The sequence below is a fragment of the Panulirus ornatus genome, chromosome 10 (genome assembly GCF_036320965.1).
Source record: "Panulirus ornatus isolate Po-2019 chromosome 10, ASM3632096v1, whole genome shotgun sequence".
Taxonomy (NCBI): Eukaryota; Metazoa; Arthropoda; class Malacostraca; order Decapoda; family Palinuridae; genus Panulirus; species Panulirus ornatus.
Genome location: NC_092233.1, coordinates 35,185,703 through 35,199,026, shown reverse-complemented (window position 1 = coordinate 35,199,026; position 13,324 = coordinate 35,185,703). Strand labels below are relative to the sequence as shown.

The 13,324-nt window shown below is 40.3% G+C and overlaps 1 protein-coding gene across 4 annotated transcripts in view; it reads right to left on the bottom strand.

Annotated features, from left to right (window-relative positions):
- LOC139750902 (uncharacterized) overlaps positions 1-13,324 on the bottom strand; it is a 465,731-nt gene that overhangs the window by 305,902 nt on the left and 146,505 nt on the right. For all 4 annotated transcript variants that reach the window (XM_071665783.1, XM_071665785.1, XM_071665781.1 and 1 more), the window contains exon 6: positions 3,445-3,658. In XM_071665783.1, coding sequence (XP_071521884.1) covers positions 3,445-3,658 — 214 coding nt within the window. The remainder of the gene's footprint in view (positions 1-3,444; positions 3,659-13,324) is intronic.

Genomic DNA, 13,324 nt, shown 5'->3' with positions numbered 1-13,324 from the left:
AAGAGGGTGTTTTGAAATGGTTTGGGCACATGGAGAGAATGAGTGAGGAAAGATTGACCAAGAGGATATATGTGTCGGAGGTGGAGGGAACGAGGAGAAGAGGGAGACCAAATTGGAGGTGGAAAGATGGAGTGAAAAAGATTTTGTGTGATCGGGGCCTGAACATGCAGGAGGGTGAAAGGAGGGCAAGGAATAGAGTGAATTGGAGCCATGTGGTATACAGGGGTTGACGTGCTGTCAGTGGATTGAATCAAGGCATGTGAAGCGTCTGGGGTAAACCATGGAAAGCTGTGTAGGTATGTATATTTGCGTGTGTGGACGTGTGTATGTACATGTGTATGGGGGGGGGGGGGGTTGGGCCATTTCTTTCGTCTGTTTCCTTGCGCTACCTCGCAAACGCGGGAGACAGCGACAAAGTATAAAAAAAAAAAAAAAAAAAAAAAAAATATATATCCCTGGGGATAGGGGAGAAAGAATACTTCCCACGTATTCCCTGCGTGTCGTAGAAGGCGACTAAAAGGGGAGGGAGCGGGTGGCTGGAAATCCTCCCCTCTCGTTTTTTTTTTTTGATTTTCCAAAAGAAGGAACAGAGAAGGGGGCCAGGTGAGGATTTTCCCTCTAAGGCCCAGTCCTCTGTTCTTAGCGCTACCTCGCAAACGCGGGAAATGGCGAATAGTATGAAAAAAAAAAAAAAAAAAATAAGGCATGTGTACAAGTAGGAAGAGAGGAGAGTAGCTGGTTCCCAGTGAAGGTCGGTTTACGGCAGGGGTATGTCATATCCCCATGGTTGTTTAATTTGTCTGTTGATGGGGTGGTTTGGGAGGTAAGTTCAAGAGTTTTGGAGAGAGGGGCAAATAAGCAGTCTGTTGGGGATGAGAGGGCCCGGGAAGTTAGTTAGTTGTTTTTTGCCAATAATACAGCTCTGGTGATTTGTTTGAGTGAGAAACTGCAGAAGTTGGGGACTGAGTTTGAAAAAGTGTGTGAAGGGAGAAAGTTGAGAGCAAATGTGAATAAGAGCAAGGTTATTAGGTTGACTAGGGTTGAGGGACAAGTTAAATGGGATGTACGTTCAAATGGAGAAAAATTGGAGGAAGTGAAATGTTTTACATATCTTGGAGTGGAATTAACAGCGAATGGAACCATAGAAGCACAAGTGAGTCACACGGTGGGGGAGGTTCTAGGAGCGATGAAGAATGTGTAGAAGGAGAGAATTATCTTCGAGCAAAAATGGATGTTTGAAGGAATAGTACTTCCAACAATGTAATGTGGTTGCGAGACATGGGATATAGATAAGGTTGTATGAAGGAGGGTGGATATGTTGGAAATGAAATGTATAAGGACATGTGGTGTGAGGTGGTTTGATCAAGTAAGTAATGAAAGGGTAAGAGAGATGTGTGGAAATAAAATGAATGCAGATGAGAGAACAGAAGAGAGTGTGTTAAAGTGGTTTGGAATTATGGAGAGAATGAGTGAGGAAAGATTGACCAAGAGGATATATGTGTCAGAGGTGGAGGGAACAAGGAGAAGCAGACGACCAAATTGGAGGTGGAAGGATGGAATGAAAAAGATTTTGAGTGATTGGGGCCTGAACATATAGGAGTGTGAGAGGCGTGCAAGGAATAGAGTGAATTGGAATGATATGTTATGCTGGGGTCGACATGCTGTCAATGGACTGAACCAGGGCATGTGAAACGTCTGAGGTAAACCATGGAAAGGTCTGTGGGGCCTGGATGTGGATAGGGAGCTGTGGTTATGGTGCAATACACATGACAGCTAGAGACTTGAGTGTGAATGAATACAGCCTTTTTGTCTGTTTTCCTGGTGCTACCTCGCTGAAGCAGGAGGTAGCATTGCTGTTTCCTCTGGGGCAGTATAGTGCTGGGAATGGATGAAGGCAAACAAGTACGAATAAGTACGTGTGTAAATATGAATATGTCTGTGTATGTGTACATACATATGTATATGTTGATCTTTTTTTTCTTTCAAACTATTCACCATTTCCCGCGTTAGCGAGGTAGCGTTAAGAACAGCAGACTGGGCCTTTGAGAGAATATCCTCACCTGGCCCCCTTCTCTGTTCCTTCTTTTGGAAAATTAGAAAAAAAAACAAAAAAAAAAACAAAGGGGAGGATTTCCAGCCCCCCGCTCCCTCCCGTTTTAGTCGCCTTCTACGACATGCAGGGAATACGTGGGAAGTATTCTTTCTTCCTTATCCCCAGGGATATGCTGATATGTTGATATGTATATAAATATATGCATGTATGGGCGTTTATGTACATATATGTGCATACAAGTGGATGGGCCAATCTTTGACTGTTTCCTGGTGTTACTTTGCTGAGGCAGGAAAGGGCAGTAATGAATAACATAATAATCTTTAGAGTTCATTACTTCATCCCCATCTTAAAAATCATGTTCAATTTTGGTAACCATACTTAAAAAGACAGACAGAATGGAGAGTGCACAGCAATGAGCTACCAAGATGATCTGCAGAGTGAGAAGCTAACCTGTGAAAGCAGATTAACCAACTTTAATTGATTTAGTTTAGAAAAGAACAGGTTAAGGGATGATCAAATACAATAAATCAAAATTACCAAAGGCTTTGATTATCTTGATCTATCAAGCTACTTAAGACTTGATTCCTATGATTTTACTTGTAATAATGAATACAAACTCATGGGCAATATTTTATCTTGAATGAGGCAAAGTATTTTCTCATCAATAGGATTGTTTACATATGGAATGATTTGCCAATTAGAGTAGTTGAAAGCAGTACTATAGATACTTTTAAGAACAGACTTGATAAATATTTCACTTCAAGTCCACAACTTGCATCACTTGCACCTCCTTAGACTGACAATTTGCAAGTTATTCTCTCTGAATCATCTACATGCCTTCTACCTTTTGCTACACTAATCTGTGAGTCTCTGATATTCAACACCATTACAGCCTCGAAAGGACCCAATGGTATGTTGCTGTTTAAATAATGCTGTTACAATTAATGATACCAGAGATTCAGGAATATCATCCACACTATCCTGAAAAATACCCAGCAATTCTTTATCTTTTTATTCTACATTGATTTCTTGCTAATGCTTTTTCTTGGGATCATAACTGACAACTCACCCGCTCACCTGCATTTGTATTTAAGTTGCGCAAGTAATCAGTAACTGCTTTATACACAACAGCCAAACCACAATGAAAAATTTCAAATGCAAACATTTCAAGGACTGCTGCTATAACCAGATGCAGCATATGTTGTAAATATTTCAATCACTGCTGCTAGATCCTTTACACTACAAATGTGCGTATATTCAGGGTACAGAATTTTCTACACGTACCAACCTAATTTGATAATGAGAAATTACATACTAGATAGAGATAAAGCCATAATTCTGACACATCTTACTTTACAGTACAATGAAGAGTGATTATATACACCACTTACCAATCCATCAGCTTCAATGAGAGCATCATATGTGAGCATAAGTGAATGTGCAAGATCTGCCCACGAAAGTTTTGGCAAAGGCTTCCTTAGCTGCTGAAGTTTGAAAGGGGATGGTGGTCTCATGGTTTTACAAGATGGACGCAAACCTTCACATGTTGCTATAAATTTGTCACCCCTAACTCTGTCATAATCCACCACTCTGAAGAGTGCAGAACTGTAAAATAATAGATAAGCAATGATAATGTAATAGTGTCATTGAAAAAAGTCATAGCTAATACAATTAAGTTTGGAATTTTGGATACTGAACTTTGAGGTTACTAAATATATGCACAACATATAACAGGGTTAAATGAAAAAATTACAAAACAGAATTTAAAACAATTTCTTTTTTCGATCACCCTCCCTCTCTGTAAAAACAATGACACCTGTCACTTGCCTCATGAATATGAAAAACTGGCCCTCTTCACCTTGGCTACCAAAAATTCAGATAAATGATATAAGCATTGGTTATGTGCTAACTGACCGAGTGCTGTCTTCCCCTATACATATACCACATGGCACTTCATAAGTTCCAGGTTCACACCTTTCTTCAGATAACAATATGCAGTGACTAGGCAAGGGAGTTATGAAGTACAGTAAACCCTTGCTTGAACAGACCCCGATATAATGGATTTCAGATTTAATGGGCTGGAAAAATAATAATAATACAGTATATAAATCATTTATATAATACTTTGTCGCTGTCTCCTGCATTAGCGAGGTAGCACAAGGAAATATGAAAGAATGGCCCAACCCATTCACATATACACCCACACACACACATATACATACCTATATATTCCAATGTATACATACATATACATACACAGACAAATACATAAATACACATGTACATATTCATACTTACTGCCCTCCGCCATTCCCATCACCACTGCGCTAACAAGAAATGGCACCCTTCTCCCCCCAAACGTGCACGAGGTAGCGCTAGGAAAACACAAAGGCCACATTCATTCACACTCAGTCTCTAGCTGTTATGATATAATGCACCGAAACCACAGCTCCCTTTCCACATCTAGGCCCCACAAAACTTTCCATGCTTTACCCCAATATATAATATCAATAATTTAAAAAATAAAAAACAATCTCAAATGCTGCACCATGTGCATTTCATATCGCACTTACTTTTTGTAGTGTGGGGTAGACTTGCTTTGTTTCGGGTCTCAGTCTGCCTCAAGCTATCATGTGGTCAGGTTGTATATGGGGTGTTTTTGTTATTTCAGAATTACTTTATTTAGCAGATATTTTGCAATAATCCTTACATTTCAAAATGGCATCAAGTGATAGAGTGAACTTAAACTGTGTATTGTGTTTCAAAAATGGCCCTTAGGTTACATTCAAGTCAACAGACTTTTGGCAATAATGGACACCTACCCCCTACTAGTCCATCAAATCAAGGACTTACTGTAATCATATCATAAAAATAGGTGTGTGACATCATTATCAAATAAAAATGTACATTTGGAAGACTGAGGAGCCTTTTCTCATTAACATGGTGTTCCACAAGCAACAAGATATTCCTTACAGAATATCAGGTCAGAATCATTCCTACCTTCGTAGTATTGGTAGGAAAGCTATCATTCACTTACCCATTTTGGTCAACTCTTTGATCATCAAAGCCTTTCACGTAACTATTAGGTTTGCTTTCAGACAATTAGTAACTGCCACTAAGTCCAAATCAATGACCAATTTGCTCTAAGCTCACCATTCACAGACTGTAACAGCAACCTAAGTTAGTTACAAAAAGGTACGGAAAAGGTCTCTCTATATATAACATATATAGATGCTCCCCACCATACATCCTAGTGCTGTTCTGACCAACCGACTGGATCTCGAAATGGACGTAAGTCGGACGTATGTCAGCATGGCATGTAGAATTCATATACCTGTACAGCACTCCTTTATCCTACTCAACTTATATCATGAATATCTTGTTATTTATTAACCAGCTTCATCATATGATTTTGTAATTTCTTCCTACCTTTTATTTAAGATTCTTTAGTTCACAGATTGATTCATCCAAACTGTCAATGAACTTTTTGGCAGCTCCTTCAGCAGAACTTGCTGCTTCACCTGTGACTTGAACAATGTGCAAGCTATATCTTCTTTCAAATCTAATGAACGAACCATGACTTGCTTTGAACTTCTCAATGTAATCCTCTCCCGCTTGCTCCTTCAGAGTCTCAAAAAGACTTCTACCCCTCACCTGAATTGTAAGTAAGCTTAGTAGTGCATGTTTTTGAATATAATCTTCCATCCACAGCATCAACAATTCTTCCATTTCATAGATGGGCCCTTGTCACTGCTTTGTTATTATTGTAACTTCATATTTGCCAAACCTTTCACTGCTTCATGTATTTTTTCTTTGTCCTTTAAACTGATGAGACTGTCAAACTGGACAACTGCAGATAATGTGCAATCACATGAAGTTTCTTCTCACTGCGTGATTACCTTCATTTTCAATTCCAAATCGAGCACCTTCATCAGCTTCTTGCCAGATCTATCAATATGTGATGGGTTTCTCCTCTTTCTCATCTTCTTCTTTAAGGTTTAATACAAAAATGGTCTTATCCATCATGAAAATTTATTAGATTAACTTGAATAATGCACTCTTACTGAATGGCAACTGAGAGCAAGAACTGAGAGATGCTGTGATACACACAATGCCAGGCTCATCTGACATTCACTATCGTACGCATGCAGCCATTAGCACTGGTGGACATATGAATAAGGTTGTTCATATTTTTTTATTTTTTGTTATGCAAGTCATATCGTGACATCTCATTTTTCTTCAACCAGTTTTATGAATTGACTTTTTTTTTTACTTCTATGAATTGGCTTTTTTTTCAATCACTATGGTTTAAGAAAAAAAAATGGTTTATTTTCTACCTTTTCGCCAGCTCCTTTGTCATCACTTGCTGCTTCACCTGTGACTCGAACATTGTGCAAGCTATATCTCCTTTTAAATACAATGAACCAACCATGACTTGCTTTGAAGTTCTCAATGTATTCCCCTCCCACTTACTCCTTCCAAGTCTCAAAATGAATTCTACCCTTTGTCTGAATTGATAGTAAGCTTAGTGGTACATGTTTTTGAATATGATTTTCCATCCACAGCAACAACACTTTTCTATTTCATGGCTGGGCATATGTCATTTGTTATTATCGTAGACTTCATATGTGCCAAGCCTTTCACTGCTTCACAAATTTTTTCACTGTCCTTAAAAGTTGAGAAGACTGTCGAATGGGACAACTGTAGATTATTTGCAATCACTTTAATTTTTTTCCTCCTCCATATTGGGTGATTACCTTCATTTTCAATTTCAAATCAAGCGTCTACCTCATCTCCATGCCAGATCTATCAACATATGATGAGTTTTTTTCTCTTGCTTGTCATCTTCTTTGGCATTTAATATAAAAATGGTTTAATCCAGGACAAAAATTTGTTAGATTCACCTGAATAATGCAATGCGCACTAACTGAATGGTAACTGAGAGCGAGAACTAAGAGAGATGCTGTGATGTACACAATGCCTGGATAATCTAACATTCGCTATTATACAAATGCAGCCATTAGCATTGGCGGATGTTCGAACAAGGGTAATTACACTTAAATATCTTCTTTAATTCAAATAATTTCAGGTCGTACAAACAGATGCTCGTAAGGCGAGAGCATCTGTATACATTATACAACATGAAGTGATGAAGTGAGAAAGAAACGGAGTGAGTATTTTGAAGGTCTGTTGAGAATGTGTGATAGAGTGGCAGATATAGGGTGTTTAAGTCAGGGTAGTGTGCGAGATGAGAGGGTCAAGGAGAATGGCATGGTTAAGAGAGAAGAGGTGTTGAAAGCTTTATGGAAGATGAAATCTGGCAAAGTGGCAGGTTTGGATGGTATTTCAGTAGAATATATTAAAAAAGGGGGTGAATGTGTTGTTGATTGGTTGGTAAGGATATTTAATGTATGTATGGACCATGGTGAAGTGCCTGAGGATTGATGGAATGCATGCATAATGCCATTGTACAAAGGCAAAGGGGATAAAGGTGAGTGTTCAAACTACAGAGGCATAAGTTTGTTGAGTATTCCTCCAAAATTATATGGTAAGATATTGATTGAGAGGGTAAAGGCATGTACAGAGTATCAGATTGGGGAAGAACAGTGTGGTTTCAGAAGTGGTAAAGGATGTGTGGATCAGGTGTTTGCTTTAAAGAATGTACGTGAGAAATACTTAGAAAAACAGATGGATTTGTATGTAGCATTTATGCATCCGGAGAAAGCATATGACAGGGTTGTTAGAGATGCTATGTGGGAGATTTTTAAGAGTATATGGTGAAGGAGGTAAGTTCCTAGAAGCAGTGAAAAGTTTTTACCAAGGATGTAAAGCATGTGTACGAGTAAGAAGAGAGGAGAGTGATTGGTTCCCAGTGAATGTCAGTCTACAACAGGGATGTGTCATGTCCCCATGGGTGTTTAATTTGTTTATGGATGGGGTGGTTAGGGAGGTAAATGCAAGAGTTTTGGAGAGAGGAGAGAGGGGTAAGTATGCAGTCCACTGGGGATGAGAGGGCCTGGAAAATGAGTCAGTTGTTGTTTGCCGATGATACAGCTCTAGTGGCTGACTCATGTGAGAAACTACAGAAGTTGGTGACTGAGTCTGGAAAAGTGTGTGAAAGGAACAAGTTGAGAGTAAATGTGAATAAGAGCAAGGTTATTAGGTTCAGTAGGATTGAAGGACAAGTTAACTGGGATGTAAGTATGAATGAAGAAAAATTGAAGGAATTGATGTGTTTTAGATATCTGGGAGTGGAGTTAGCAATGAATGGAACCATGGAAGTGGAAGTGAGCCACAGGGAGGAGGAGGGAGCAAAGGTTCTGGGAGCATTGAAGAATGTGTGGAAGGAGAGAACGTTGTTTTGGAGCAAAAATGGGTATCTTTGAAGGAATAGTAGTTCCAACAATGTTATATGACTGCAAGGAATAGGCTATAGCTAGGGTTATAAGGAGGAGGATGGATGGGTTGGAAATGAAATGTCAGAAGACAATGTGTGGTGTAAGGTGCTTTGATCGAGTGGGTAATGAAAGGGTAAGAGAGATTTATCTATTATACTTTGTCGCTGTCTCCCACGTTAGTGAGGTAGCGCAAGGAAACAGATGAAAGAATGGCCCAACCCACCCACACACACGTGTATATACATACACGTCCACACGCGCACATATACATACCTATGCATTTCAACTTATACATATATATACATACACAGACACATACATATATACACATGTACATAATTAATACTTCCTGCCCTTATTCATACCCATCACCACTCCGCCACACATGATATGACAAAACCCTCCCCCCGCACTTGCGTGAGGTAGTGCTAGGAAGACAACAAAGGCCACATTCGTTCACACTCAGTCTCTAGCTGTCATGTATAATGCACCAAAACCACAGCTCCCTTTCCACATTCAGGCCCCACAAATCTTTCCATGGTTCACCCCAGATGCTTCACATGCCCTGGTTCAATCCATTGACTGCACGTCGACCCTGGTATACCACATCGTTCCAATTCACTCTATTCCTTGCACCCCTTTCACCCTCCTGCATGTTCAGGCCCAGATCATTCAAAATCTTTTTCACTCCATCCTTCCACCTCCAATTTGGTCTCCCACTTCTCATTCCACACATCTCTCTTACCCTTTCATTACTTACTCGATCAAACCAACTCATACCACATATTGTCCTTAAACATCTCATTTCCAACACATCCACCCTCCTCCGCACAACTCTTTCTATAGCCCATGCCTTGCAACCATATAACATTGTTGGAACCACTATTCCTTCAAACATACCCATTTTTGCTTTCCGAGATAATGTTCTCGCCTTCTACACATTTTTCAACGCTCCCAGAACTTTCGCCCCCTCCCCCACCCTATGACTCACTTCCACTACCATGGTTCCATCAGCTACCAAATCCACTCCCAGAATTCTAAAACACTTTACTTCCTCCAGTTTTTCTCCATTCAAACTTACTTCCCAAATGACTTGTCCCTCAACCATACTGTACCTAATAACCTTGCTCTTATTAACATTTACTCTCAGCTTTCTTCTTTCACACACTTTACCAAACTCAGTCACCAGCTTCTGCAGTTTCTCACATGAATCAGCCACCAGCGCTGTATCATCAGCGAACAACAACTGTCTCACTTCCCAAGCTCTCTCATCCACAACAGACTGCATACTTGCCCCTCTCTCAAAAACTCTTGCATTAACCACCCTAACAACCCAATCTATAAACAAATTAAACAACCACAGACATATCATGCACCCCTGCCGCAAACCGACATTCACTGAGAACCAATCACTTTCCTCTCTTCCAACTCGTACACATGCCTTACATCCTCAATAAAAACTTTTCACTGCTTCTAACAACTTGTCTCCCACACCATATATTCTTAATACCTTCCACAGAGCATCTCTATCAACTCTATCATATGCCTTCTCCAGATCCATAAATGCTACATACAAATCCATTTGCTTCTCTAAGTATTTCTCACATACATTCTTCAAAGCAAACACATGATCCACACATCCTCTACCATTTCTGAAAACACTGCTCTTTCCCAATCTGATGCACTGTACATGCTTTCACCCTCTCAGAGAGGAAGTAAGAGAGATGTGTGGATATAAAAAGAGTGTGGTTCAGAGTGCATAAAAGAGTATGTTGAAATGGTCTAGACATATGAGAGAATGAGTGAGGAAAGATTGACAGAGGATATATGTGTCAGATGAGGAGGGAACAAGGAGAAAAGGAAAACCAAACTGGAGGTGGAATGATACAGTGAAAAAGATTTTTGAGCAATTGGGGCCTAAACATACAGGAAGGTGAGAGGTATGCAAAGAATTGGAACGATGTGGCATACTGGGATTTACCTGCTGTCAATGGACTGAACCAAGCAAGTGAAGTGTCTGGGGTAAATCAAGATGTGGACAGGGAGCTGTGGTTTTGATGCATTACAAATGACAGCTAGAGACCAAGTGTGAACGAATGTGGCCTTTTTGTCTGTTTTCCTGGTGCTGCCTTGCTGAAGCAGGGGGCAGCAATGCTATTTCCTGAGGGGCAGGGTAGCAACAGGATTGGATGGAGGCAAGCAAGTATGATATGTACATGTGTATATGTATATGTCTGTGTGTGTGTGTGTGTATGTATATGTAAGAATATGTTGATATGTAAATGTATATACATGGGCATATATGGGTATTTATGTATTACCTACTTCTTATACTTTGTCGTTGTCTCCTACATTAGCGAGGTAGCACATGGAAAAAGATGAAAGAATGGCCCAACCCATCCACACACACATGTATATACATACACATCCACACACACACATATACATACCTATACATCTCAACGTATATATATACATACACAAACACAGACATATACATATATACACATGTACATAATTTATACTTGCTTCTCTTATTCATTCCCGTCGACAACCCACCACACATGGAATAACAACCCCCTCCCCTCACATGTGCACGAGGTAGCGCTAGGAAAAGGCAACAAAGGCCACATTAGTTCACACTCAGTCTCTAGCTATCATGTATAATGCACCGAAACCACAGCTCCCTTTCCACATCCAGGCCCCACAGAACTTTCCATGGTTTACCGAGACGCTTCACATGCCCTGGTTTAATCCACTGGCAGCACGTCGACCCTGGTATACTACATCATTCCAATTCACTCTAATCCTTGCACGCCTTTTACCACCCTGCATTTTCAGGCCCTGATCACTGAAAATCGTTTACACTCCATCTTTCCACATCCAATTTGGTCTTCCACTTCTCCTCGTTCCCTCCACCTCTGACACATATATCCTCTTGGTCAATCTTTCCTCACTCATTCTCTCCATGTGACCAAACCATTTCAAAACACCCTCTTCTGCTCTCTCTTATCCACACTCTTTTATTACCACACACCTCTCTTACCCTTTCATTACTTACTCGATCAAACCAACTCACACCACATACTGTCTCAAAAATCTCATTTCAAGCACATCCACTCTCCTCCACACAACTCTATCTATAGCCCATGCCTTGCAACCATATAACATTGTTGGAACCACTATTCCTTCAAACATACCCATTTTTGCTTTCCAAGATAACGTTCTCGACATCCAAACATTCTTCAACACTCCCAGAACTTTCGCCCCCTCCCCCACCCTATGATTCACTTCCACTTCCATGGTTCCATCCGCTGCCAAATCCACTCCCGGATATCTAAAACACTTCACTTCCTCCAGTTTTTCTCCATTCAAACTTACCTCCCAATTGACTTGTCCTTCAACCCTATTGTACCTAATAACCTAGCTCTTATTCACCTTTACTTTCAGCTTTCTTCTTTCACACACTTTACCAAACTCACTCACCAGCTTCTGCAGTTTCTCACATGAATCAGCCACGAGCACCGTATCATCAATGAACAACAACTGACTCACTTCCCAAGTTCTCTCATCAACAACAGCCTGCATACTTGCCCCTCTTTCCAAAACTCTTGCATTCACCTCCCTAACAACACCATCCATAAACAAATTAAACAACCATGGAGACATCACGCACCCCTGCCACAAACCAACATTCACTGAGAACCAATCACTTTCCTCTCTTCCTACACGTACACATGCCTTACATCCTTGATAAAAACTTTTCACTGCTTCTAACAACTTGCCTCCCACATCATATATTCTTAATACTTTCCACAGAGCATCTCTACCAACTCTATCATATGCCTTCTCCAGATCAATAAATGCTACATACAAATCCATTTGCTTTCCTAAGTATTTCTCACATACATTCTTCAAAGCAAACATCTGATCCACACATCCTCTACCACTTCTGAAACCACACTGCTCTTCCCCAATCTGATGCTCTATACATGCCTTCACCCTCTCAATCAAACCCTCCCATATAATTTCCCAGGAATACTCAACAAACTTATACCTCTGTAATTTAAGCACTTACTTTTATCCCCTTTGCCTTTGTACAATGGCACTATGCAAGCATTCCGCCAATCCTCAGGCACCTCACCATGAGTCATACATACATTAAATAACCTTACCAACCAGTCAACAATACAGTCACCCCTTTTTTAATAAATTGCACTGCAATACCATTACACAAACCTTCAAAATACTCACTCCATCCCCTCACATCACCACTACTTGTTATCATCTCCCCATTAGCCCCCTTCATTGAAGTTCCCATTTGATCCCTTGTCTTACACACTTTATTTACCTCCTTCCAAAACATCGTTTTATTCTCCCTTAAATCTAATGATACTCTCACACCCCAACTCTCATTTGCCCTCTTTTTCACCTCTTGCACCTTTCTCTTGACCTCCTGCCTCTTTCTTTTATACATCTCCCACTCATTTGCATTATTTCCCTGCAAAAATCGTCCAAATGCCTCTCTCTTCTCTTTCCCTAATAATCTTACTTCTTCATCCCACCACTCACTATCCTTTCTAATCTGCCCACCTCCCACGCTCCTCATGCCACAAGCATCTTTTGGGCAAGCCATCACTGCTTCCCTAAATACATTCCATTACTCCCCCACTCCGCTTATGTCCTTTGTCCTCACCTCTTTCCATTCTGTACTCAGTCTCTCCTGGTACTTTCTCACACAAGTCTCCTTCCCAAGCTCACTTACTCTCACCATCCTCTTCACCCCAACATTCTCTCTTCTTTTCTAAAAACCTCTACAAATCTTCACCTTCACAAGATAATGATCAGACATCCCTCCAGTTGCACCTCTCAG